Here is a 25904-nt window from a genome sequence, read left to right as displayed (position 1 = left end):
AAAAATTTAAATACTAATAAGGGTGCAGGTCATGATGGATTACCTCCACTTTTTATTAAAACATGTTGCTCGTCTTTTGTTTTTCCACTTTACTTACTTTTTAACAAATCAATTTCTTCTGGGACTTTTCCTTCTTTTTGGAAAAAAGGAATTATAGTCCCAATTCATAAATCGGGGGATCAAAGCGATATTGCTAACTACCGCCCTATAACAATACTAAGTGTATTTGCTAAAGTATTCGAAGGTATAATTGCGCATACTCTTTATTCTACAGTTTCAAATGTAATTATAGACGAGCAACATGGTTTTACGAAGTGCAGATCTGTTGACACTAATCTTAGTCTTTTTTCTGACTTCAATTTGCTTAATATGGAGAGTGGCCATCAAATAGACACAGTATATACTGATTTTACGAAAGCCTTTGATAAGGTCGATCATAGAATACTTATTGCAAAGCTCAGGAATCTTGGTATTCATGGTAACTTTCTGTCCTTGATTGACTCATATTTGCAAAATAGACCTCTTTTGGTACGTGTTAAAACTATTTTTTCTGACTGTTTCACTTCTACATCGGGGGTACCTCAAGGCTCTCTTCTTGGTCCTTTACTTTTTATTATATTTATTAATGACGTACGATTAGTTTTTAGTTATTGCAAGTTCTTTTGTATGGTGTCTACTTATAATAAATTACCTCTAAATGTTTCTAAATGTTTCGTTATATCATTTTCGAGATTAAAATTGGTCATTCACCATGATTATGTTATTGATGATAAGAATTTGACAAGAAAAGACCAGATCTCTGACCTTGGGTTAACCCTAAGTACAAATTTCTCGTTTAATGACCATGTTACTAGTATTGTAAACAAATCAATAAGAATACTTGGTTTTATCACGAGGAGCACTTTTGATTTTCATAACCAACGTGCAATGAAGTGTCTTTATTTCTCTTTAGTAATGCAAATAATATTGAATTTGTCCGTAATATGGCATACGCAGTATGTTTACTTAATAACGAGAATCGAGAGAATACAAAATAGGTTCCTTCGCTTTATGGCTTTTAAATTAAACTACCATTTGATCGCTTTAGTCACGATTATTCTCAACTAAGGCGACTCTTAAATATACCTACTCTAACATCTAGATTTTTATATAATGATCTGATATTTTTATACAAAGTGATCAATCAGAAGTACAAGTGCCCTGCTCTCTTATTAAAAATTAACTTTTATGTGCCTACTAGGAGATTACGTAATTATTTACCCTTTTATGAACAATATCACCGCTGTAATTATGCTGCTAATTCGGTTTTTTCACGAATTAGTGTGAAGGCAAACAATTATTGCGATTTCATTGATTTTTTCAACTCGTGAGAACAGATTTATCAGTGATCTTAAAAACACGATTTTATCATTTGATTAAATTTCATTTACTTTCGGCCAGTCTTATGATTTATTTCTTTTGTAATTTTCTTTAGATTATAAGAACACTTTTGTTAAGGACTTTTTTGTCCATCCAAACTTTAAATAAAATAAAAATAAAAAAAAACTTTTAAAAAAATTCAAACTCTATAAAATTGTTTAAGGGTTTTCTTAGTGCTGTAATAGACTATCAAAAACACTAGGTATCAATTATTTTTGATAGATATGAAGTAGTAAATTTGAACAATAGGAAGGATAAGTATAAATAACATTTATGTCATTTTTAAAGTTGCGACGTTTCGACAGTTTGGTTCACTGTCTTTATCAGGCTAAATTTATTTAATAATAAAACCAATTAATAATATTACAACGAAACACCATAATAAAACACATATGTATAAATTAATAATACCTGAATGTACTAAAACTTTATTATATTGCAACTATGTCAACATAAATAAAAATAACTTTTAAAAACACATACGACATAATTTAAAACATATAAAAAATAAATAAAACGTTTACAAAATAAATTAGGACGCATATAAAATTTTATATAAGACACGAAAATTTTGGTCATTATGATGCGAGCATCAAGTCAAAACTAAATATAAAATTGTTTTGGAGAAATACCACCTCTTAGATTGCGGTGTCAATGAACCCAATGTAAACAAGAAAGAGTCTATTATGAATTTAGTGTTCTAACAAGAGGGAAATAAGTTTTATTGAGAAAACAAATATCTTCCATCTTATTTATCGTGCAGTCACTACTTAAAATGTGAATCATTTCGAAAATGGATCTGTGGCGACTGAGCTACAGTACTGTCCAGTACTGGCTACAGTGTAAAAACTCTTTGAAATTATATCTTTTAATATGATTTTATAATTATTTCAATTCTATAGTTTAATATGAAAATAGACACAAACATACACACATACACATACACATAATGTATCACACTACAAATTAATTTCTGTATTTGTATTGAATGTTTGGTTATGCTCGGAAATATTATTTTTTGTGAAATGTAGTTTTCTAAATTTTCTAAATGCAAATTCGAGTTTTCCTTAACTTACACTCTTCCACTTCTGAAACCTTTTCAGGCTTCGCGGTCAACGTGTACCTACCGAGACCCGATCATAAAAATCGGTTCGGGTGGAGTACTTGCAGTGTATAACGTTACCCTCTCTCTTTGCATTTTTTTATCTCTTTCTAATATACACTAATTTTTGTGTTTTTTTTTTTTTTTTTTTAAATGACTTCAGGCTTAGCCAACTGTCAGAACACACACTCTTATATACCAACTTGTTATTGCGTTTCTACAGAACGACTTTGAGGTTAGGAGTACTCGCATTTGCCTGGACCACCCGTCTAATGGGTTTTCTCGCCAGTGGAGAGGGAAACTGTAGAAAACCTCTCCGAGTACAACCGGTTTATCGAGAGTCGAATTCTAATGGTGTGTACCGGACAATAATCGACGGTGCACATCATTATACTTCGACGTCAAACCTCCCGCTCAGATTATCTCACGTGCCGGAAAAATCCCAGGCTAATGGGCGCGAACCAAGTACCCTTGGTGTTTTTCATCTTTTTTTCTCTTTTCAGAAGCGACGCTTTCCTTTGCTATCGCCATTTTTGAAAACAGTCTTTGACCCGTTCTCGTCCTGAGCACAACCTGGCTCCGAGAATCCGAAAATAAATTGTTAATTTGTTAAATTATAATAATTGTGTTTTATTTGTTATTATTTGCACCCTACCGACTAAAGATCGTTTTTTATAATCTCGTTCACGATCAAAAAATGTGACATTACTTCAATCAAAGTCATGATTGACTCTAATTGATGGGCACTTACAACAGATTTCTCATTTTTGTTGTTATTATGTTCATTGATACGAAAAATGTTTTACAAAATAAACAATACAAATAAAAAATACATAAATGAAAAAATTATTAAAATTTTTTTTACCAGTAAAAATATTTTTAAAAAGAATAAATAATATTAAGCATCTGAAAATTTGTCGTTCCGATCAACCCAAATTGCTACTTGACACTAATCAAATATAAAACTATTACACAGTCTGTCAATGATAAATAATCGAAAGGTCATTAAACTAATTACAATAAGTGAAAATAAATAGGAAACGTCACAGTACGATTAAACAGTGGAAATCACAAATATTTCAATCGTTAAGAAAATGTATATAACAATTACTAAGATTTTGAGTGTCATCCTTTTTGTTTATCGAATTCTTTTGCAAATTAATATGAATCATTTCAGAAATTAGGCGTTTGCTTTCATTAGTTTCTTTGTCAAGTACATGAAATCTTTCCCAGTCAAAATTATGATTAAGTGAACTTCTATGAGTTGCAGTGACACCGACTTTTGAATTTTTGTGTTCATTAATTCGTACCCCTACCATTCTTTTAGTTTCACCAACATACGATGCGGTACAATTTTTGCATTGAATTTTATAAACAACATTAGTTGTTTCGGATTTTATATTTTTATCCTTGCCTTTTTTTATTAAATTGTGACTAAAATCATGGTTATTAGTAGGAACAGATAAAATATTATATTTTCTAAGCGTTTCGGACGTTCTCTCATATAAGTCTAGAACATATGGTAAAAAAACTTTAGGTTGTCTACTATATAAAAATGAATTAACATTATTTTTTTGAGTATTAGATTCTATAGAATGAATACGTTTCAAAATGTACTTATTAATAAAATCAATAGGGTAGTTATTTCTTAAGAAAATTTTTTTTACATACTGAATGTTTTCAGAGTGGAATTTTTTATTAGATAATTTTAATGCTCTGTCAATTAAATTATAAACAATGGCAACTTTTTGAGAGAGACGATGTCTAGAGTCAAAATTAATTGTTCTTTCAGAGAATGTAGGTTTTTGATACCAATTAGTTATAAGTTTATTATTTTGTTTAATTATAAGAACGTCCAAAAAATTAATTGAGTTGTTATTTTCAATCTCATATTAAATTTAAAAAATATATTATTAAAAAGAAAAAAACAAGCATCAATCAAGTCATCTAGAGGTATGTCCAAACTTTGTGACATAACAGAATATCTTCTGACGATAGAATCACCTACATGTTCCGATCCAACATTCGTAAATAAGGATTTTACATCTAAGCTAATCAAAATGTGGTCATCAGGAATAGTAAAATTCCTCATCTTGTCAATAAAATCAAAACTGTTGCGGACATATGATTTAGGTTTCGGAAGTGACTCATTTAGTATATTATATAGATGTTTAGATAAAAAATATGTTGGTGAACCTATGGTATAAACAACTGGCCTGAATGGGCAGTCTTTTTTATGAATTTTCGGTAAGCCATAAAATTTTGAAAGATTAGTATTAGTTTGAGTAAGAGAATAATCGTTGTATATTTTATTAAGATAACCATTAATATTCCAAATTTCCAAATTCATAAAAGACACAGTATTGTTATAAACAAATTATTAATTTGAGAAATGACTGCACTAGATTTCGACGAAACTGATTACTTAAGAGTTTTTGAGGTCGCAGATCACGAATATGCAGTTGGTTTTTCAAAATTCAAAATGGCGGATCCAATATGGCGGACGACATTTTTAAAAAACGATTGAACTCACATGAAACTTGTTACTCGGGGGGTTTTCGTGGTTGCTGATTACGAATCTTTTATTGGTTTTTCAAAATTCAAAATGCCACACTGAAAAAAAAGTGCTGTTCAATCAAATAGCTCCATGCTATTGAATTTCCCGTCATTGATTCAATGACACATTTATTAATCGAAAAGTATATTGCTTAAAACGAAAAAATGAAACTGTTTAAATTAAAAGTATGGTACTGTAGAATTAATGATATTGTGCAAATTGTTTCTACAGTTCATCTATATATAGCAACAGAATAATTTATTGCTTCTTTGACATTATTCATTTAAAGCATCTAATAGATAAATTTGAAGAAAATGCGTGTAAATTTATATCAAATGAAGAATTGTTTGCTTCAAAGAAGCGCGCTTTGGAAAACGAAAGCATATGCTTTCGTTGCAATGAATTGTGCTATTGCGGACTGCCTATAGCATATGCTATAAAAATAAGAACACTATGTATTTGAGACATTGACAGGTACTAAGTTTATTGAAATACTTACCCACATATATTTATATTTTTATTAAACCTGTCGTTTTTGAGATTCCAATATAAAAAAGTATTATTTAAATTCTTTTAATTAATTAATTACTAGTTAAATATAAATTCCCTATATAAATTCCCTTATATGTGACCGCGTCTGAGAAAAGGGACCTACTTACCAAAAAATCGATTTTTTTATGATGGTTTCTTATAGTTTAAGGTCCTAGAAATACAATGCAATCAGTCATGATTGTTAAAAAATTTTTTTTGCAATTGTTTAAACAAATTTAAAAAAAAAAATTTTTTTGAAAATATAAGTAATTGTAAGACAAAAATTACTCTTGGTTGTCTAAGTGTCAAGAATATTTCCCCTAAATCTTAAATTAAATGCCTAAACCATTTACAAAAAATTCGACTTAATTCCTCGAAGATGATCACCAAGTATACCCGTCATCGGCAACCTGGTTGTGCAAGTCAAAAAATAACTATGGATTATTGTAGAGTTCAGAATTATTCATTATTGTATTAGTTCTGAACTTGCATAAAAAATTTCAGACCTCTAGGACATCCGAAAGTCTTTTAAATTAATTTTGAAAATTCCATAATTTGACTTTTGCAAAGTAAATTGTTTATAACAATTACAGGGTTGTTTGAACAATTATTTAACCATGAAAATTGGATTCAGCATAAAAAAATACATAAAGAACACTCATCATGTTAATTTAAGATGTAAAATGTTTCAAGAAATATAATTTATTTGGATAGAAAACTTTAAACGCGTTTTTCTCGAACAGTTGATTTTGGTAAGTAGGTCCCTTTTCTCAGACCCGGTCACATATACGAGAAAAATCTCGAGCACGGTATTTAACCACAAAGTAAGTGCTCGGTGTTGAGAATAGCCGTATTTTTCTGACTCAAAAAGATGAGTGTGTTCGAATGTGTATGTGTGTGTGTTTAGCCGTTGTAAAAAATGAAAACAATAATAAAGATGTGTATGTTAGTGTGTAAAATTGAAGAAAAAGATGTGTATAAGAAGTGTTGTGTTAAAGGTGTGAGAATTAATTATAGTATATAAAAAATATGTAAACAAAAATTTCCTTTTTTCAATTTATCGTTGGTATATCTTTAACCACATAAAAGAATTGAATTAACAGTACCTATGGTGTTATTCAATCGATAGCAACAACTAAAAAAATTAAAAGTACAAATTTTTGAATCATAAAAATGATGCTTTTAAATTTCAAAACTATAGTCATTGACTCAAAAGCATATACTGTTAAATTAAAAAATTTTGTTTATTGATTCAAAAGGAATACCTTTTAATTAACATAGGATGCTGTCAATTTGATAAATATGCTTTTGTTTCAATGAAAGTGATACTATCGAATCATTAGAATCGGTGCTTTCAAAACAACAGCATATACGTTAGGCAGCCCGTTATGACACTATTCAATTAATCAAACCCATGTGTCATTGATTCAACAGCATTTTTTTCTCCGTGCAGATCTAATATGGCAAACGACATTTTTTATAAACAATTCACTTTATTTGAAACTTGTTACAAGAGGGGTTTCTGTGGTTGTTGATCACGAATTGGCTATTGGATTTTGAAAATTTGAAAGCGGGTTTTCAATATATCAGAGGAATTTTTTTCAAATTTTTTAAATTTGCATAATAAGGTTTTATTAATTAAATATTTTATAAAACATTTTTAATTTTTAAAAAAGAAATAATCACAATGTATAATTAATTAGTTTTACATAAATTTTAATTTAGTAAATGTTATAATAATCATTCTTAGGCATAAAAATATTTTTATGATTTTTTAACAAATAAATGTAATTGCTGTAATAGAAGTAACTAAAAGAAACTCAAATTAAATGAAACGAATAAGATTTAACTTTCATTAAATATTAAAATTTCAAAAAAACTTTTTTATAGCAATAACTGTTATTAAATTTATTATTTCAACATTCTTTTCTGTAGACATACCAGAAAATAGTCGCGTGACAGAATAGAACTTAGAAATATTTGTTTATTAAAAGGTAATTTAATTATAATTGTAAAGTACACAGTATCAGTTTCTTTAAAAGATATGTAATAAGTTTATGTAGATTGTTTTAGTGGTAAGGGAGTATTCGAATGAAATGGCTGCGATTAAATTAAAATAATATATTTATTGTAAAATATTTGAAGCTAAGATGTGTGCTTGTGCTCAGTGCAAAGGCGGGTAAGTAACTGGCAAAAATGGAGGACCTTTTCTCAATTGGGAAAATAGAAAAAGGATAGAAAATGGTAATTAGAAAAGGAAAGAAGATGAGGTACGAGTGGGAGTGGGTACTCGAGTTATCTTAACCCTCCCCGAACCGATTTTTATGATCGGGTCGATGGTCGATTTTTGTCCCTAACCTTTAATAGGATAGGTAAGGTAATAAAAAAACAGACGTTTGCAATAAAAGAGAAAGTTTAACTGTTAAGGATTAGAAAAAGGTATCTTCGGTAAACAGTTTGCTCTGAGTACTTTAGGTACAAAAAATGTGTGAAAATGAGAAGTACAACAATTTAAAAATATTCAGTGTAACAACAAAAGGTGTGCGTGTGTGTATGTGTATTTGTCGTATGTATGATTCAGAAAGAATTAATTTTGTCAAGATTTTTAGAAAGAATTAATTTTGTCAAGAAATTATAATGCCAAATTTACACAGGCACAATGGTCACCACACTGTAAACATTAATAATTTTTAAAATTAACATATTTAAAAATATAAGTGAAACAATAGAAATGGTTAAAAAATTACAATATTTGTTTAATACATATAAAACGATTATAATTTTTAATTTTTATTTATAATGAAAAGGCTTTTTGAATTTTCAAAACCAATATTCGATTAGTATTCAGCAACCACAAAATCCCCCCCTTGTAACAAGTTTCAAATAAAGTGAATTGTTTATAAAAATGTCGTCCGCCATACTGGATCCGCCATTTTGAATTTTGAAAAACCAACAACGGATTCGTAATCAGCAACCACGAAAACCCCCCGAGTAACATGTTTCATGTGAGTTCAATCATTTTTTAAAAATGTCGTCCGCCACATTGGATTGGCCATTTTGAATTTTGAAAAACAAACTGCAGACTCGTGATCAGCGACCTCAAAAACCCTTAAGTAATCAGTTTCGTCGAAATCTAGTGCAGTCATTTCTCAAATTATGTTTAACTACATCTCTGAATGTCAATTTTAAGTGAAATTCAAATTTAGGACACAAATGTCTATCAAATAAGTTAGAAAATAATTTCCGCCTACATTGTTGTTAAATAAATAATTATTTCAAATAAATTATTAGCAGACGCATTGTATTCTGCGGAAACTCAAGATTATTGAAAAAAAATTAACAAAATCCGTTAAAAATTGTAACAGCGCTAAATTTTTGTCCCTAAAAAGTGCTATTTGCCCCACTGTGCGTCGCAACTTTAAAAATGACATAAATGTTATTTACTTTCTAAATCTAAATTAGCGAAATTTTACTAATTTCCCAGTGATAAGTATATCACTGATTCAATTAGCGTATATGGGTGATTAAATTTGAAATGTCATTTTTGATCCTACTAACTTTGATTTTTCGATGTTGGATTTTGAACTTAACGATACTCTATTTTGGTCGACTAGAATATATGATGGACAAAAATAATAGTGGTCGAGCAGGTGGAAGCAAATTTTAATTTTCACTAGGTGAAAAACGATAAGCAGAAATGATAAAAAATTTTCTGTTTTCGTTTATTCTTTTCTCAAATAAATTCTTACAACTTTAAAAAGTTAAAATATTTCAAATTACAAAAATGAATGTTTCAACATGACTTGAAAAATATTGTAATGAGTTCTGCCATAAATTAATATACTTTTGAAGACCAAAAAAACATATGAACATTGAGGGACACCACCGACATTTTTGAAAGATTTCACTGATAATTTTTTTTGAATAGTGAGAATAAAATCAGCCTATAAATTACAATCCAGTATCATATCTTTATTAACTGCATATAAGGAGTAAATTTAACACAAATTTATTAAAAATAAAATAATAAGCTGCAAGAATTAGAATTTTGAGGGGACACCACTGACAAGGGACACCACTGACATTTTGCTTCATTTCTCAATTTCGAAAAAGAAAGACTTTACTTTTAAGTTAAAGTCGGTGCGGTTTTTAAAGTACGTGTAATACCTGAAAACGAGATACAATAATATTAAAAAAATATTAATATTATGAACAAGTTTTCGATGGGGACACCACTGACATGGTGTGCTCGACAAAGTGATACTTGCTTTCTGCCACTAACCGTGCAAGTTATAGATGTGATAGAATGTTGTAATGTTTTTTCTTTAAGAAGCTATACATATCACTAATACTATTAACGCTTAATAAGGCAATTATCTGCACTAGGTTATTTAAATATCAGACATGATATTCAAAATTTGCGATAATTACTTAAAAATATGAAACTTACGGACAGGCGATTTTGATTTTTTTTCTAGCACTGCATCAAAATTATTCTGCTAGCACAATTACTATATAAAAATATAGACTCTTAGCTGTACAAAATAATTTTTCGGGTACTAAAAATGTGAGAATCAACAATTTTTATTATTAGGTAAAGTTCTGATTTCTTAAGTGCGGACAGGGGACACCACTGACATTTTGCTTCTAATTCTTCTGCCAAATTTTTTCAGAGAATTTCTAGCGACTAAGAATTATTAATTTAAGTAGAAGAAGTGATTAAGAAAATTAATTGACTTCAAAAACTTTTATATATGAACTAGTATTCTAGATTTTTGGGCAGGACATGAAAATGACATTTTAAATTTTATCACCCATATACGCTGTGAATTAGTGAAATTTCACTGATTAAATTAATTAGCGTATATACGCTAATTGAATCAGTGATATATTTATCGCTGGGAAATAAGTGGAATTTCGCTAATTCAGATTTAGAGAGTATACTTTACTTTCCTATTGATCTAATTTACTACTTCATATCTATCAAAAAAATTTGGAAGGGAATTTTACTTCTTATCTAGGTATCAATTATGTTTCTTCCCTGCAGAAAATTAGGGCCCACTTCAGGAATTCTTACCCAATTGGAAAAAATATTTGAAGCTGATGATTATATTTGATTATATTGAATACGATAAGTTTTAATTGAAATGCATTGACATAATCAAGAAAGTTGTGTCCATTTTCGTCGAGTATAATTCTATATTGTTTTACCTAGACTCTGGCAACTCTGGCACCATTAGTTTTTGTCTTCTGCGAACCCTGCCAACCGCCGACCCACGCTTGGAACGTGTTTGTTGTCAGGCAAAAGGAAGCGACGACCCTCGATAGCGAAGTCGAATTTATATAGTTCCAGCTCCCCTTTCTTTTCACTTCCTTATAGACCTCTAAACAGATCTGTCTTTGTGAATAGCTCGTTCATCTTCGACACACTTTTCGTTTTTCATCAGCGCGCCCTCTAAGAATAGGAAATCTTCCTTCGACGAGAAAAACGTTCGGAAAGATTACACATACACATTCCTTTATTACATTTTCACTTCTATTCATTTAACATTGAAAAAAACTAATTCTTTTTCAAAAAAACAATTTTCACTTTTAATTGAAGGAAGTGAATTTATCATTCGGCATGGTGGGATACGAGCCCACGACCTTTCGGTCAGAGCAGTCTACCGGCAATAGAAAGGTCGTGGGCTCGTATCCCACCATGCTACCGTTTTTTCTGAGTTCTTTGATAATTTCGAAATTATTAATTAATTTTGAAAAAATTTTTCAAATTAAGCAGGTTTCTGTATTAGGGCATCTGTGCTGTCGATACATTGAAGCCCATGAGCTTATCGAGATTTATTTAAGATATTTAATTTATTTGTGTAGATTGATTCGGGAAAGTTGTTAACTTCTTTCAAATTTAATTTTCACTTTTGTTTTACAAAAAATTCTTAATTCTATTATTATTTTGATAATTTAGTTATTCGTCTAATTTTAGGACGCAATGTATTTCATAAACATTATTTACAATATAAATAAGCTCTGAAATGATAAAAAAAATTCAATGGCTTAAGAATAATTTTTTAACATTTCGGAGCTTAAATTAATTTATAAATTTAAGGATAAGTAGATAATAATTAGTTTTTATTTGTTTTCTTTTTGAAAATAATTTAACAGATTCAATCTAATTAATTCTGATTTTTATTAATTTTGACTTTAATTAATTTAATAATAATTTAAATATTCACTTTTCCAGTTTCATTCACTAGCAACGATTCACTTTTTATGTAAATTTTATAGTATGAAAATGAAATTATTGTTAATATGTTATAAGTTATACACTAAATCGAATGAGAATTAAATAAACTTTTCATTAATCTTTTTATATTTTTAAATTTATTTTAATTTCTTAGAAAAATTCCTGTTTTAAATGTAAAACTCTTAATATCTCAAAACCTATAAAATGTCCACAATAATTCAGAAGGAATTAGAAACTAGAAAAGATAAGATTTTTTTTATATAAGTTTTAATTAATTGGCATTCGCTAATGAAATAGAGAAGCAATTATATTAATGATAGAACGTCCAAGCGCCCGTCCTGTCGGAAGGACGTTCCGAAAGGCCTTTTCGAAAAGGCTTTTAAAAAAGGGAATTTAATTTTTCTTTTCCGGAACTCCTTGGAATTAAAGTAGACAAAAAAACGAAAAAATCTATGTCTTTGACTTTTTAAAATAATAATATTAAACCATTTTTTAAGCCCTCAAACTTAGGTAGGTGAAGTTCACAACGTTTACGATCAACGAATTTAAAGAAAATAGAAGTATAAAAAGTTAATATGTAATGAAATGTATTAAAATATATTTCCTGCAACGCGCGAAATTTTTTTTTTGGAAATCCTTTTGCATTAAGCCAAGATTACAAAAAAAAAATTTGACCCCAATCCCAGTGGGGGAACCACCCCATGTAATAAAAATAAATAAATTTATTAATGGAAATTTTATTTCATTTTAAATTTAATTTATCCAAGTTCTAAATTATTTAAATTTTAACAATTTTATTGTTTTTTTATTAATTTATTTAACACATATAATATTATTTTTGGTTAAAATAATTGATTACTATTGTTTATAAAATATTGAGTGTAGTGTAAATATTTCGTTAGTTTCTACATCACATGGTTTTGCATTTATTTATATTGTATAACTAAAAAGTGTTTGACTACACTGATAAGAAAACTGTATTTGATTCAAATAAACAATTGTTCGATTATTATCAATATCATATAGTATTTGATCCAATAATTACAGTATTTGAGACAAATATCAGGCATAACCCCTTCGCAGTCCAGTTAAAAATCGCTTGTGGTCCAAAAACGGTCCGAAAAAAAGTTTACAAAAAAATATTATTATAAAATATTATCATATATAAGGTTTTTGGGGTCGCTGAATTCGAATTTGAAGTCAGTTTTTTAAAATTCAAAATGTCGGATCCAATATGGCGACCTAATATGGCGGATAATTTTAAAATTGATGCGTTTCAACGGAAATTCATTCCTCGGGGGTTTTCAGAGACTAGGTGTGGTTGTTACGCTGTGCAGTTGTTACAAATGGAATATCTCAGAAACAGTGAATTATAGAGATGGGGTTCCAAAGGGAAAAATGTTTAGTTTTTATGTACGAATTGCTGCAATATGTTTAAAAATTATATGCAAGCTTTACAAGTAAAAATATAGGCACATTGGTTTTTAGAGGCCAATAGTAAATATTTCTCTGCTTGATATTTTTTAAATAATTAATAGACCTTTATACTTAACAAAGTAAATTTTTTTAATATCAATTCTATGAGGATTATGGTTCAAAAAACTGCCTTGTTTGTCCACATTTAGTGTATACTTTTTTAATAAAGTGATTTATTGTAAAAAATGTACCTGTTGTGCAGTTGTTACAAGTGATAATGAGAACGGATATTTTTTCCAAAATTCATCAGATTCGTTTGAAATGTAAAATATTTGTCAAAAATGTAATAACACTCATTTTTCATGATCCGACATTTTGAATTTTGAAAATCTGATATCATATTCGTAATCAGCGACCCCAAAAACCTTAGTATATATACTTCGCCACTCAAATCGAATTATGTTTAGTATTTTTTTCTGAGGTGGCCATATATGGCCACAGACGCAAAGGTGGCACAAATTTTCGTGGCCTTATATGGTCCATGGACTGTCAAGGGGTTAAATAAAAATTATTTAATACAAATGAATATTTATTTAATAATAGACAAGTTGATCGTTTATTTGAATCAAATAAACTTTTCCAATGTACTGTCTGCTTTGCCGTGCGTGAACCTTCTTTTTACCTGAAGCACTTAACTGGAAACTTAAGTTAAATATAATTTGGGAATATAAAAGTTTTAAATAATTAATTTTATGTTGAAAAATATTTAATTAGTGAGTGACTCTTAATTAAGAATAAATAATTACCTAATCTTTATTTTTCCTGAGTTTATCGATCTCGGAGGTTGCGTGCATTAGGAATGGACCGAATGATAACGTGGTTTTTTTTCTTTAAAAACAGCGCATATCGTGCGAAAGTGCCACCACTGCACAATTCACTATGGAAGAACGAAATTAATGGAATTTAATTTAGATGAATTACGAACGTGCATTATTCCTTTAATACTAAATGTATGACCGAGGGAGAAATGAATGAAGCCAAATGAAGCCGATTAAAATTGAAACAGCGGCGTGTTTATTCGACGTTCTCTGTTGCGCGAAAATTCGCCTGATAAATTCCCTTTTCCCCTCTCTCACTAGTCGCTCTCTACGTCCACTTCAAATTACTGGCACAAGATACTTAACCTTTTCTTCTTCTGAACGCGAATTATCCAGTTTTATTGATTTCTCGTCGTAAAAAAATCTATATTTCGTAATTTACTTTTTTAATTTTTTGACAATTTAGATTTAAATTTATAAAACAGATGTTTTATGTAAGTTACAAAAAAATAGTTTAGAAACAGTTGTTTTTTTAAACTTTTTGCTGAGGAGTGTAAGATGAATAAATTGGAAAATTGAACCGCAAAGTGAGATGTGAAGAGTAGATGTTCCTCTTCTTATCCTTTTGTTGTGGATGGCAAACTTACATTGCAGAGAAATTATGATAAACGATCTTTGATTCAATCAGAAGCAATTTATCGTGATCGGCAATATTTATAAGCAATCGTGACTCCATGGGGTTAATAAGAGATGAAGAATGCTTTCGGCTTTGAAAACTTTAACATAGTGTTCAAGTGAACGTGCTTTTAGCTCCTTTTTTACGGCTCGATGACGTGAAACATATGACGTTTTGCAGGAGCCATCTTTCATATGCTTCTATACTGTACAATTTATTCAACCTGTCACGTCGCTCCTTATGCACGCAAACTTCCACCATTCTCTTCATATTCTACTTTGCCCTCTGACGAGAACAATTCACCTTAAGCTTTAATTTTTACAAAAATTTCTTTATATAAAAAGCAAAAAACAACTTTGCCGTAATATAATGTAAAATCTAGGTCATTGCGCGAAAAGAAGGAAATGAGAGGGGCGAGAAAAAAGGCAAGAATTTACTGAAGAGCATTCTTTCAGTTTTTACGAGCTACTCCTGGCAAAGAAAACATAAATTATTATTGTTAGAAAGAACAATGTATGCCGGATATATTATTAACAAGCAATGCAAACCGGAAAAATAAGTTTTATACAGAGTGAAGAAAAATACTAAATTGAAAATTTTTATTCAACTTTGAATTAAATTGGGAAGCGAGTGTATATGAGCATAACAGGAAGTTTCAAATTTATTTTTAATAAAATTCTCATCGTGTTTTAGTAATACCAAAAAGAAAAGTCAATGTATATATAGCAACATTGTTTATCTTGAATAGATATAAATACGGATGGATTTTAATACTCATAAAATAATTAGAGATAATTAATTAGGTAAATGAGTTTGACGTCTAAAAAGGAAGTTTAAATCGATTTAAGCTAAAGCAGAAGCGTTCATTTGTGAAGCTTCATGGCATAATTTATGAGCACCTATTCGTCTTGAGTTATCTCCGTCTCCCAAAGATCGATGCTATCATCTAACTCGCTTCGCTTGACCGCTGAAGCGGAACTGAGTGACCAACAGTCTCTTGCTTTATTATATATATGTACACGTACTTACACGATATCAGCAATGTCAGTCTGATCAAGGTTAGACATTCTTTCCTGAACAGAGATTATCTTTACCGCTTTATACAAATTTTCAAATAAATTATATCTCTTATATCTCTATGCACAAATTTTCCTAGTTAAAATAGGACTTTAGTAAGGGGTGGCCAAGGTTTTTTTTAATTTTTAGCAAAACTCTTGTTAAAATCCTTCTTGAATGAAATAAGGGTAAAGCAGCCCATGTAAAAATATTTTATAAAATTTATATAGAAATTATATAAATTTTTAAAAATTTTTTTCAATATATTTTTTATAAAAATTATATAAAATTTATATTAATATTTTATTTATTTTATATAACAATTTGAGTATATATATTTTCTATATACCCTAAATAGTAAAAAATATGGGTAGATAAAGTATAAAAATTGTATTTAAATTATATGAAAAATATATTTTTATATATTATGTAAGCATTTTGTTTATAGTCAAATTTTATGTAATATAAAATGGGTTTAAATTTTTATATATTTTTATATAAAAATTTAAATTATTATATATTACAATGTGTAAAAAAATTATATAATAATGCATATCAATTTTCATACTTTGAAATAAATAGTTAAAATTTTTTATTAGAAATTGATAATGATATTTTTATAATTATATTAAATAATTTGACACTAAACTTGTTCTTTTCTTATGCCTTAAATTTTATTTTTGAATAATATTACTTTTAGTATGTACAATATTAAATATAATTGAAATTAAAAAAAAAAAATTTTGCAAATATATTCTTCATGGTTGCATAAATTATATTTTATTTTTAATCAGTAAGAGATATGTTTGATTATTATTTAAGGAGATCAAATGACTCATAAAAGTTCTTAAATTTACGGAATAAGTATCTGGTAAATTCTTTAATTACAATAAATTCTTAGGCTATTGTTCATCGATATTTTCTATAGAAATTGAATGCAATTATCTATGAAAAACTGTTTTTAACTGCTAATATTAAGATTAAAGTGTGTTTACAATTTTAGTTGTGAATAATCTACAAATAAAAGTAGTTTTTGAAATTACATAATCATTTATCTTCGTTCTGTTCCCTTCGCCATCAAACAAATGTAATTCTCTACCTTTAAAATCTTTCTGTCAATTTCATTACAATCTACTAGTTTGATGCAAAACGTTTCCCTAATCGGAGTAATAAAGTCAGAAAAATCAAGATTAAAATTGCTGTGAATTATTTTCTGATTTTCTAATTTACTTTACACAAACTGCCTTAAAACAGCAAATAATTTATTTTCTGCGAAAATTAAATATTTTATAACTCCAATTATTCCATTCTTGATCATAACATTGAAATTGTTACGTCTGACTTGTCTTTCATAAATTTCAGATGTATAAATTTCATTATTAAATTGAATTCTCGCATATATTGTAAAACTGTTAGAAAAATTGAAATTTCTCAAGATCACTAAATCATCTTCACTCAAAAGTTCGATACATGGAGCTCGAAGAGGAGAAATGATTTGAGAATTTGTCGCCCAGAGGGCCCCAATAATGTACAAACATCAGCAAATGAATTAATTGGTGTACATTAAATGAACATTTATGCTGAGACGAATAGAATTTTTTATATTGAAAATTAAGAATGAAATATATTAAGTTAAATGAAATAAAAGAGTAAGATAAAACTGATCATACATAAATTAAACAAATTCTATTACCATCCAGCGCGACCGGGTTCAGAGTTGCTGGAGCTCTATTTGGCGAGAAGAAAATTAACAACAAATACGCGGACGCCAGTTAATTTTACGAAATTAACAAAACACAAAAATAAGTTAACATAAAATCACAAGGAGGGTAGCGTTGGGGAACCCTAACAAAAATAATATAAAAACAAAATCAAGCGACTTCCAGGAATAAAACAAATTTATTAAACAAATCAAAGAAACATTAATCACTTACTCAAATGACGATCAAATATCGACACTTTGTTGATCACAAAATTTCAGTCAAATGTCGAATATACAATCCTTTTTCGGCACGCAAAACACACTACAAAATTTCAGCTAACATTAAAACGGTCGAACAAAGAGTAACGTACTCTTTTCAGAAATCTGGCAATGCGTCAATTGATCGCATTATTGGCGCTTCAATCGATGCAAGGTCGCAGGGGCGAACTATTGACCTTACAACCCTTACCTTTAATTAAACGATATTTGATCAATAAAATACTTGAAATAACGTCAGAATGATTTTCACGTCACAATGCGTACCATAAAGATCCTCAACCTTAGAAGCAAAGAAAGTAAGTAATTTTTCTGCTAATTCCAATCAATTACTATTTACTCTTTGCCCTATTAAAATATGAATTGCATACAATAATGTTAAAAAGTGCTCATAGTACCTTTTGATCAGTTTACCTTTAAGTGCAATTGAAGAATCAAATAATAGAAAGTCTTTTTTTTCTGTTGCTTTCCAGTGTTTTCTATCTTTCTAGGATCTAGGAATACGCTTCAGATAATCAGGAGGTTTTACATTCAAGAGTAAATTACTAATTTCTGTTTGCTTTTCTTTGTTGAGGTAAAATCGCTCATTACAATTAACTGAATCAAAATATCTTAAAATAAGATGCCTTCTTTTTACAGTGTAACACTTTACACACCGCTTGAAAATTGAATTTTACAGGTTAGGTTGCAAAAAAAATTTTTTTGTTGCAGTTCAAAATGAGTCACTTTCTCGTTTCTCGACTCAGGTTCACCTTCACGGAAATCGAATTTTGATTTCGTTATGATATTTAATAACAAAACGAAATTATTAACCCCTAACTGTTTGAGGAAAATACAACATGATTGTCCTAAAATGCCCAGCGGAATCTGATACTTTTTCAAATAGTATAATATATTTAAATTATAACTAATTATTCAATTATTGTAAAAAATATCATTAAGGACCCTTTTTATGTCTTATAATATTGATATAAAGAAAAATATCTATCAATTTATATACAAATTATATTTATTTTTAGTGAAAATGAATACGACCCACGGGTGGGTCGGAAACAGGCAACTGGTTAATGTATTTTGATTTTGATTTGGTAACGAAACAAAAGTCCATTCCACTTTAGTTTTGCTTGCTGATATAAAAACAAAAGTCACTTTCTGTTTTGATTCTGATACAGTAACGAAACAAAAGTTTACTTCACATTACATTCGGTTTTCTTCTGGAAGCAGAATTCGATTTGAATTTCTACTTCTGATTTTGTATTGAATCAAATCTCAAAACGATATAATCTTCCGATATATTCAAAAATGCGCAACAAATTTTACGCATGTTACGCATGTGCATATTTATAGTGTATATATTATGTATACAATATGACATCAATATATAAAACATTATTTCCCTCGATATTACATAATTTTAATATCTAAAGTTTTTATTTTGATTCAGATATTTATATCATAATTAAAAAAGAAATACTTTTGATTCTGATATTGGTATCAAAACTAAACAGAGTGGATTTTTGATTTTGATATAGGAATCAGAACATAAACAATATTTATTTTTGATTCGGTAATCTGAATCAAAACTAAATAAATACTACTTTTGATTCTGATAGCCATATCCGAATCATAACAAAAGTATTTTTTAATTTTGTTTTGATTCCGTGACAGTCCCTGGTTGAGATTAATTTTTGTCTGTGTAGAAAACTACTCATTCAGATTGGTCACTTTTTAAAATATTTGAATATAACTTTTTCCAATATGATAATATGAATGTACTTAAGTCGTAGGCTGTGTGCATGATTGTAACATCGGTAGTCCATTTTCACGTGACTAGGTGTGTGTATATATATAACAACTCCGGTGGGAAGTTAGTAGAGTATGTTGGAAGTTAGGACATGATTTTATCGTCGCTCGTTATAGCAGTGCTGTGTCGAAAGATACGCAGAGATATCGTTGAGTCAGAGAGGAGGTGCGAATTAACGAAGTAAGAAATGACCCTGCACGAATAAACGCTCGACTCGACGTGGTCGAGCATTAGGCGAGTTTATTACCGGGAAGAGCAAAGTCACTTGCAGATAGTAGTGCTGCTGCCCTAGTAGTGGGTTTCGTTATCGCGTATTTGGGTAACGACGCTTGCTCTTTCACTTTCTCTCTCCCTCTCTTTCTCTCCATCAAAAGTCGCATATAGCCTACACTAGGAATTTTATCCTTTCTTCAGCTCTTCCTTTATGCGCGTCTCAAGTTTATCATCTCTACTATTCGCCCTTCGAGTAAATCATATTTAGAAAAAAACCATTCTTCTTCCTTCTCTTCTAGCTTGAACAACATTTTCCCTACTACATTTTCATAAAGAAAACTGCTTTTCGTTATGACCTTGTGAAAAATTAAGGAAAACTGCAGCTACTTAGTATATAACCCTATTTGCAGTAAGAAAATTTCTATCTATTCCTCTATTATTTTGTTCTTTTCTTCATAATTTCCTCGTAGGCTATCTTTTTCGATTTGCTATAAACCTTTCTATCTTTTTCCTCTAAGTTATATTCTTCTCTATGTTCATTCTCGGTTCTCATTCCCAGAAAGGTAAACAAGTAAGAAAAAGAGAAGAGTTTAAAGATGCTGTGGGAAATATAAGAAGAAGAGATGGGTAAAGAAGAAAGTGGAGGAGACTAGACAGGAGAAAGAGGGAACATTACGAGCTTCACGAGCCATAAAACTATTCAGAACTCATTGCCGCAGAGTTGGGTGTCTCTGAACTCTCAAACTCCTCTTCTTCACTGTCTAGGCAAAAGGGTCTTACACATGCAATTCCTAGAGAAGCAAGCAAGAGAGAGAGAGAGAGAAAGAGAGAGACTGTTTTTTGGAACAAGAAAATACTAAGCGTTTATGGAATTAGCAATTAACGGTCTTTTGAATCACCGTTATAACTCACTATGGCCTTTCATTAGCTTGAAAGTGCTTCGAAACTTTCTTGTCTTTCTCACACGTTAATTACCTATACCATGTTTGAACAATTACCACCCACACGCTCTTTAAATTACCATAGAAATCAATATTCATTGGATACTGTTTGCTGTTCAAATTTTCATATTTCTTTTCTCTTTTGTTTCAGGTAAGTGCTGGAAATTGTTTCGTCCATTACTCAAGTTTGGCGTAAGTTAACATTTTTATGTGAATTTTTTCATTTTAAAATTATTTTTTGATATTGAAAATAAAATCTGATCAGGAAGGGGCCTGTAGACAGCCTGAGTACTATTTCCAAAAAATTTATATTAATGCCATTTATTTCGTAAAAAAGTCGATTAATTTAAAAAGCAGTAGTTTTTTTAAACCTGAACAAAGACGTGCATCTAAAAAATGTGAAACTAAAATATAATAGCCATTTCGATATTAAAAATTAATATCTTTAAATATTAAAGAATGAGTTCATTGAAAGGTTATTCTTGTATGCAAAACAATTGATTGTATTATTAAAATTTCTTAACTCGTCGTTTGATTTTCTCTCTTATTATTCGAATTCTGCTAGATCTATTTAAGAAAAAAAAATCTATTTAAAAAAAATTTCTCTCTCCCTTAAGAATCATTAATTTTTATGACATTAAATGTTTGAGTTTCTAAATCTTCGCAAACAGATTTTTAAAAAACCTGTTTTTCAAATAACACCAGAAGGTTTTGGAAAAAAAATAAATAAAGTTTAAAAACTAGAAAAAGAAAATATTATGGACAAAATTTGAGAAAATTGTAAAACCAAAAAAAGTATAAATTAATTACATAGGGGGTTAATGATATGAAAAGAAATTTTTTCTCATTATATTTTTCATTAAATAAAAATTATTAAAATCCTAACAAAAACATTTTCAATGCAAAAAGTTCCACCAATTAAAAATTTTTGGAAATGTTTTGCAATTATTGTGCATTATTATATTGTGTTCTTGTTCTTGTTTCCTATTATATGTTTCGTAAAACATTTTTTTTTCTTAAAGTTACTACGACTTTAAGGATTACATTCTCATCACATGTTTTTGTTTGCTGATGATTGCGAGATTAATAGTACATTGTGCAACGAGGACGCAAAGCGCAAGTTTCTCGTCCGAGCTTGATTTTGCAGAAATTTTTAAATTTTTGTTTTTCTGTAAACAAGCGAGGACGAGAAATGCGTGCGTCCGAGGTACACACGACATTTTATACAAAACGAGAATGTAATCCGCGTTTACTCGGTGCGTTTTGAGAAGTAAAGGCATACTTTGCGTCTCAAAAACGCGCCGAGAAAGCGGGGATTACATACTTGTTTTGTATAAAAGCATTTAAATGTATATTTTTGGTCTTGATGATTAAAATTGTGAAGTTATTTTTAATTCTACTAACTCTCTTAGCAGAAACTTGATTTGCAGAAGCAGCTAAAATATTCTTAAAGTATTAGTATTCTTATAAGTTTTTTGTGTAGTGTAGACCGGAGCGTAATGGCTAACTTTTCACTCTTTGTTGATTTACTCGGACATCTCCTAGAAAAGTTACTCTGGTATCTCAGCTTTATTTAAAAAAAAAACGATTTTTTTAAGAGAACGTCCACTGAGATGAGACAAAAAATCAAAAATTCGAAAAAACTTTTTTAAAAAATTAAGTTTTTCAAAAGTTATCGTCGGAACAAAGTTTTTGTCTCCGGACAGACAGGCTTACAGACAGACGTAATCGCCGGACCATGTTCTTTGAATTCAGGGAACCTCAAAACGCAAAGATTTTATACAATTAGCAAAAGTCAGTTTTCCACCAAATCTAATATCTTCTCATGTGATGAGAATGTAAAAAACCATTTCCAACAACATAGGACCAAAAATTGAAATGTAAAAAAGGGTCAGACCAGCCCAACTGTGTTAATTTCATGAGATTTCATAAAATTAGCGAAAATCAATTTTCGACCAAAACTAATACTTTCTCATGTAATAAGAAAGTAAAAAAATTTTTATTTAAAAATAAAATTTTTTAGTTCTAGATAAACCATTTGGCTATATATGCCCAAAAACTTAAAAAAAAAATCAACTTTTTTGTTTTTTTGTTGTACAAAAAAGTATCTTTAAAGAAATTCAATTATTTTCGAAACAACTTTAATTGAATTTTTCGAAAAAATTTCATGATTTTTAAATATTTCTATAAAATTCTTCATAAACAATTTAATTATTTCTTAAAATTTTAATAAATTCTTCGCAAGAAATCACTTATTTTCAATACAATTTTAATAAAATTCTTCTTCATAAAATTCAATTGCTTTCGAAATTTTCAATTAAAATTATTAAAGAAACTCCATTAGTTTAAAAAAAAATTCAAAGAAATTTTTCAAAAAAATTTAATTAGGATTTTTAAAAATATTAATAAAATTCTTTGCGAGAATTTAGTTATTTTTCTAAATAAAGAAATTCTTTGAAGGAATATTCTATTATTATCAAATTTTTTGATAAAATTCTTTGCAACAATTCGAAGATTTTCAATACATTAATTTTAAAATTGAAAATATTTGAAAAGAAAAATTAAAAAAAGATTAAGAAACCAAAATGTAAACAACAATTAACTTCAAACTGCGAATAGGTTACCGAAACATGTACTTTTTTATTATTAATTTATAAATATTATTTTTAACTGAAATGTTTTGACATTTTTTTTAAATAATAAAAATATTAATTTATGAATGTTTAATGGTTATTATTATTAAACAATTTATTTATTTGCTGTAGTGTATTAGTGTCAATTAATGCTTTATTGAATCACTCAACAAGTCACTGAAAATAGAGCGTCTGTGTTCAGTTAGGTTCCGTAGCATAGTGTTTAGGGCGTTAGTTTCGTAGTCCGTAGTTCGTAGGTCGTAGGTTCAAGTCTCGCGTGCGTTAGATTTTATTTATTTCGTAGGTTTGCGTTTATTCCGATTTTTCTGTATTGTATAGGTATAAGTATGCAATTTAATGATTATATATGTTACGTACCAAGCCCGAAATTGTACAAAGCCCGATCTGTACAACGATTTTTGTACTGAGCGCGGTTGGTACAAGCTGTTTTGTACAAAGCTGTTATTTCCGGACTCTGTACAGAGATATTTGTACTGAGCTAGCTCGGTACAGAGATGTTTGTACAAAACTAGCTCAGTACGATTTCTCCTATACAATGTTGTCCATAACAGTTGATTTGTTTATTGTTGACACTTTACCAACAATCAAATCAAAAGATTAATGATTAATAATTTCAATTATAAATTGGAAACGATTTCAGTATCATAGCAAATTTATTCGAAGGTACACGTAAATATAATCATGAATACTTTTGACATGAAAAATTATTTTTAAAATAAATTGTATAATGATATAATACAAAAAGTGATCGATTCAAAAAATGAAATTAAAAAAGTTCAAGTGATTATCGGCGTTTGAGAATATATGACGTATTAATAATTGAAGATGAAAAAAAATTGATAGTTCCTTTACATAATAATGCCAGCGAAAGTGTGAAATATTTCGTTCATAATAATAAAATTTTTAATATACTAAAATCTGCTCATACTAAAACATTCATTTCTTTAAGGATTGTCACCGGCAATATAAGGAAATGAGAGAAACTTATAAAAATTTGACAGTTTGTTCTGTATATTATTTTAGAAACATATGAATTTTTTCAGAATTTTTTACCACGTAGTTTTTTCTTAAAAAAATTAATTAAATACTTTTTATAATATTGAAATCTTGAAAAAATTTTATCATTAATTTTTACATCTTTTTTTAATGTTTTTTTTTCTTTCAATAAAATAAATATATAGGTTTTTTGATTAAAATTATGAAACTGAAATTTTTTTTTGAGGTTGCAAACATGCAAGATTTTACATGGGAGCAATGGGAACAATCCCCTTGGCCCTCACCACCGCCGTGACAATCCTTAATCGACTGCTATGGACAACATTGTACATGAGAAATCGTATTGAGCAGGTTTTGTACAAACATCTCTGTACCGAACTTGCTCAGTACACATATCTCTGTACAGAGCCCGGAAATTACAGCTCTGTACAAAACAGCTTGTACCAACCGCGATCAGTACAAAAATCGTTGTACAGATCGGGCTTTGTACAATTTCGGGCTTGGTACGTAACATATGGGTGATTCTACAAAAGAGGGAATTTTGATGTCTGAAGCATGTTTTGTATATTAATTTTGGAAAGAATAATTTTACTTTTAATGGAAATTGTAAATCTTAATGGTTTCTATTATGGCACAGAAAAAAAACCGATGAAAAAAAAAATTTTTTTGCAAAAAATACACATTATAGTGCTAAATTCTTATTCGTCTGGCATGTCCCTTTGGGAGAATGACAGTTCATATTGAGAATAAATATCACTTTTCAAATGTTTTGCGGAAATTTCATACTGAATTAGTAATTTTGAATAGTTGCACGGAGAAACTTTTAATACCACTAATTCTTAAAACTGGTGAGACATTTTAGTATGTTAGGTTAGATTCAAGGGAAAAACGACATAGGTTATAGAAATTGCTATTGAGACTATCAAAAACACTCATTCAGTATATATTTTACAGTTCTTCATAAGGAAACTAACGAAAATTAGTATGTTGTTTTAGAAAGAAAATAATAATTTTTGCAAAGTTGGGAAAGCCATGAATTAAAAAGAAACACAACAAATTAATTGTCTATAGATACTCATAGAGACGATAGTGATACTTGGATCTGATGGTAGATGGCATTAGTGTATGTCACTGTAACTGTAGGTAAATATATTTAACACGACGTAAGAACCTAACCTATATTATTAACGCACACACGCACACGCAAGTAAAGACACGACGATTGGTCACGGAAACCGAAAGATCGCACGATTCGTTAGAAGTACACAGCTGAATCGTCCTTATATATTAAACGAGTGGAAAAATATGTGCCTTCGAGAGAGAGAGCATTTTTTAAAATAACTTACTAATCAAATTATGTAAATAAGTAAAAGTCGTGAAAAAAATTATGTTATATTGAGGAACAGTTCTTGAATTTAATTTGGCATGAGGAGACATTCACGTTTATTAATAAAAGGTTTTTTTCTTTCATACACGTGTGAATTTCAACTTCGAAAACATTA

At 29.0% G+C, this 25904-nt stretch overlaps 1 protein-coding gene across 1 annotated transcript in view; it reads left to right on the top strand.

Moving 5' to 3' along the window:
- Nucleotides 1-21161, top strand: part of LOC122509738 (sterile alpha motif domain-containing protein 5-like) — a 306037-nt gene extending 284876 nt beyond the window's left edge. Inside the window, exon 2 of the mRNA XM_043623970.1 lies at nucleotides 20904-21161. Coding sequence (XP_043479905.1) covers nucleotides 20904-20948 — 45 coding nt within the window. The 3' untranslated portion in view covers nucleotides 20949-21161. The remainder of the gene's footprint in view (nucleotides 1-20903) is intronic.
- Nucleotides 21162-25904: the final 4743 nt, after the last annotated feature.

Source organism: Leptopilina heterotoma, unplaced genomic scaffold, assembly GCF_015476425.1.
Source record: "Leptopilina heterotoma isolate Lh14 unplaced genomic scaffold, ASM1547642v1 Lhet_62, whole genome shotgun sequence".
Lineage (NCBI taxonomy): Eukaryota > Metazoa > Arthropoda > Insecta > Hymenoptera > Figitidae > Leptopilina > Leptopilina heterotoma.
This window is presented reverse-complemented; position numbering and strand designations above follow the sequence as displayed.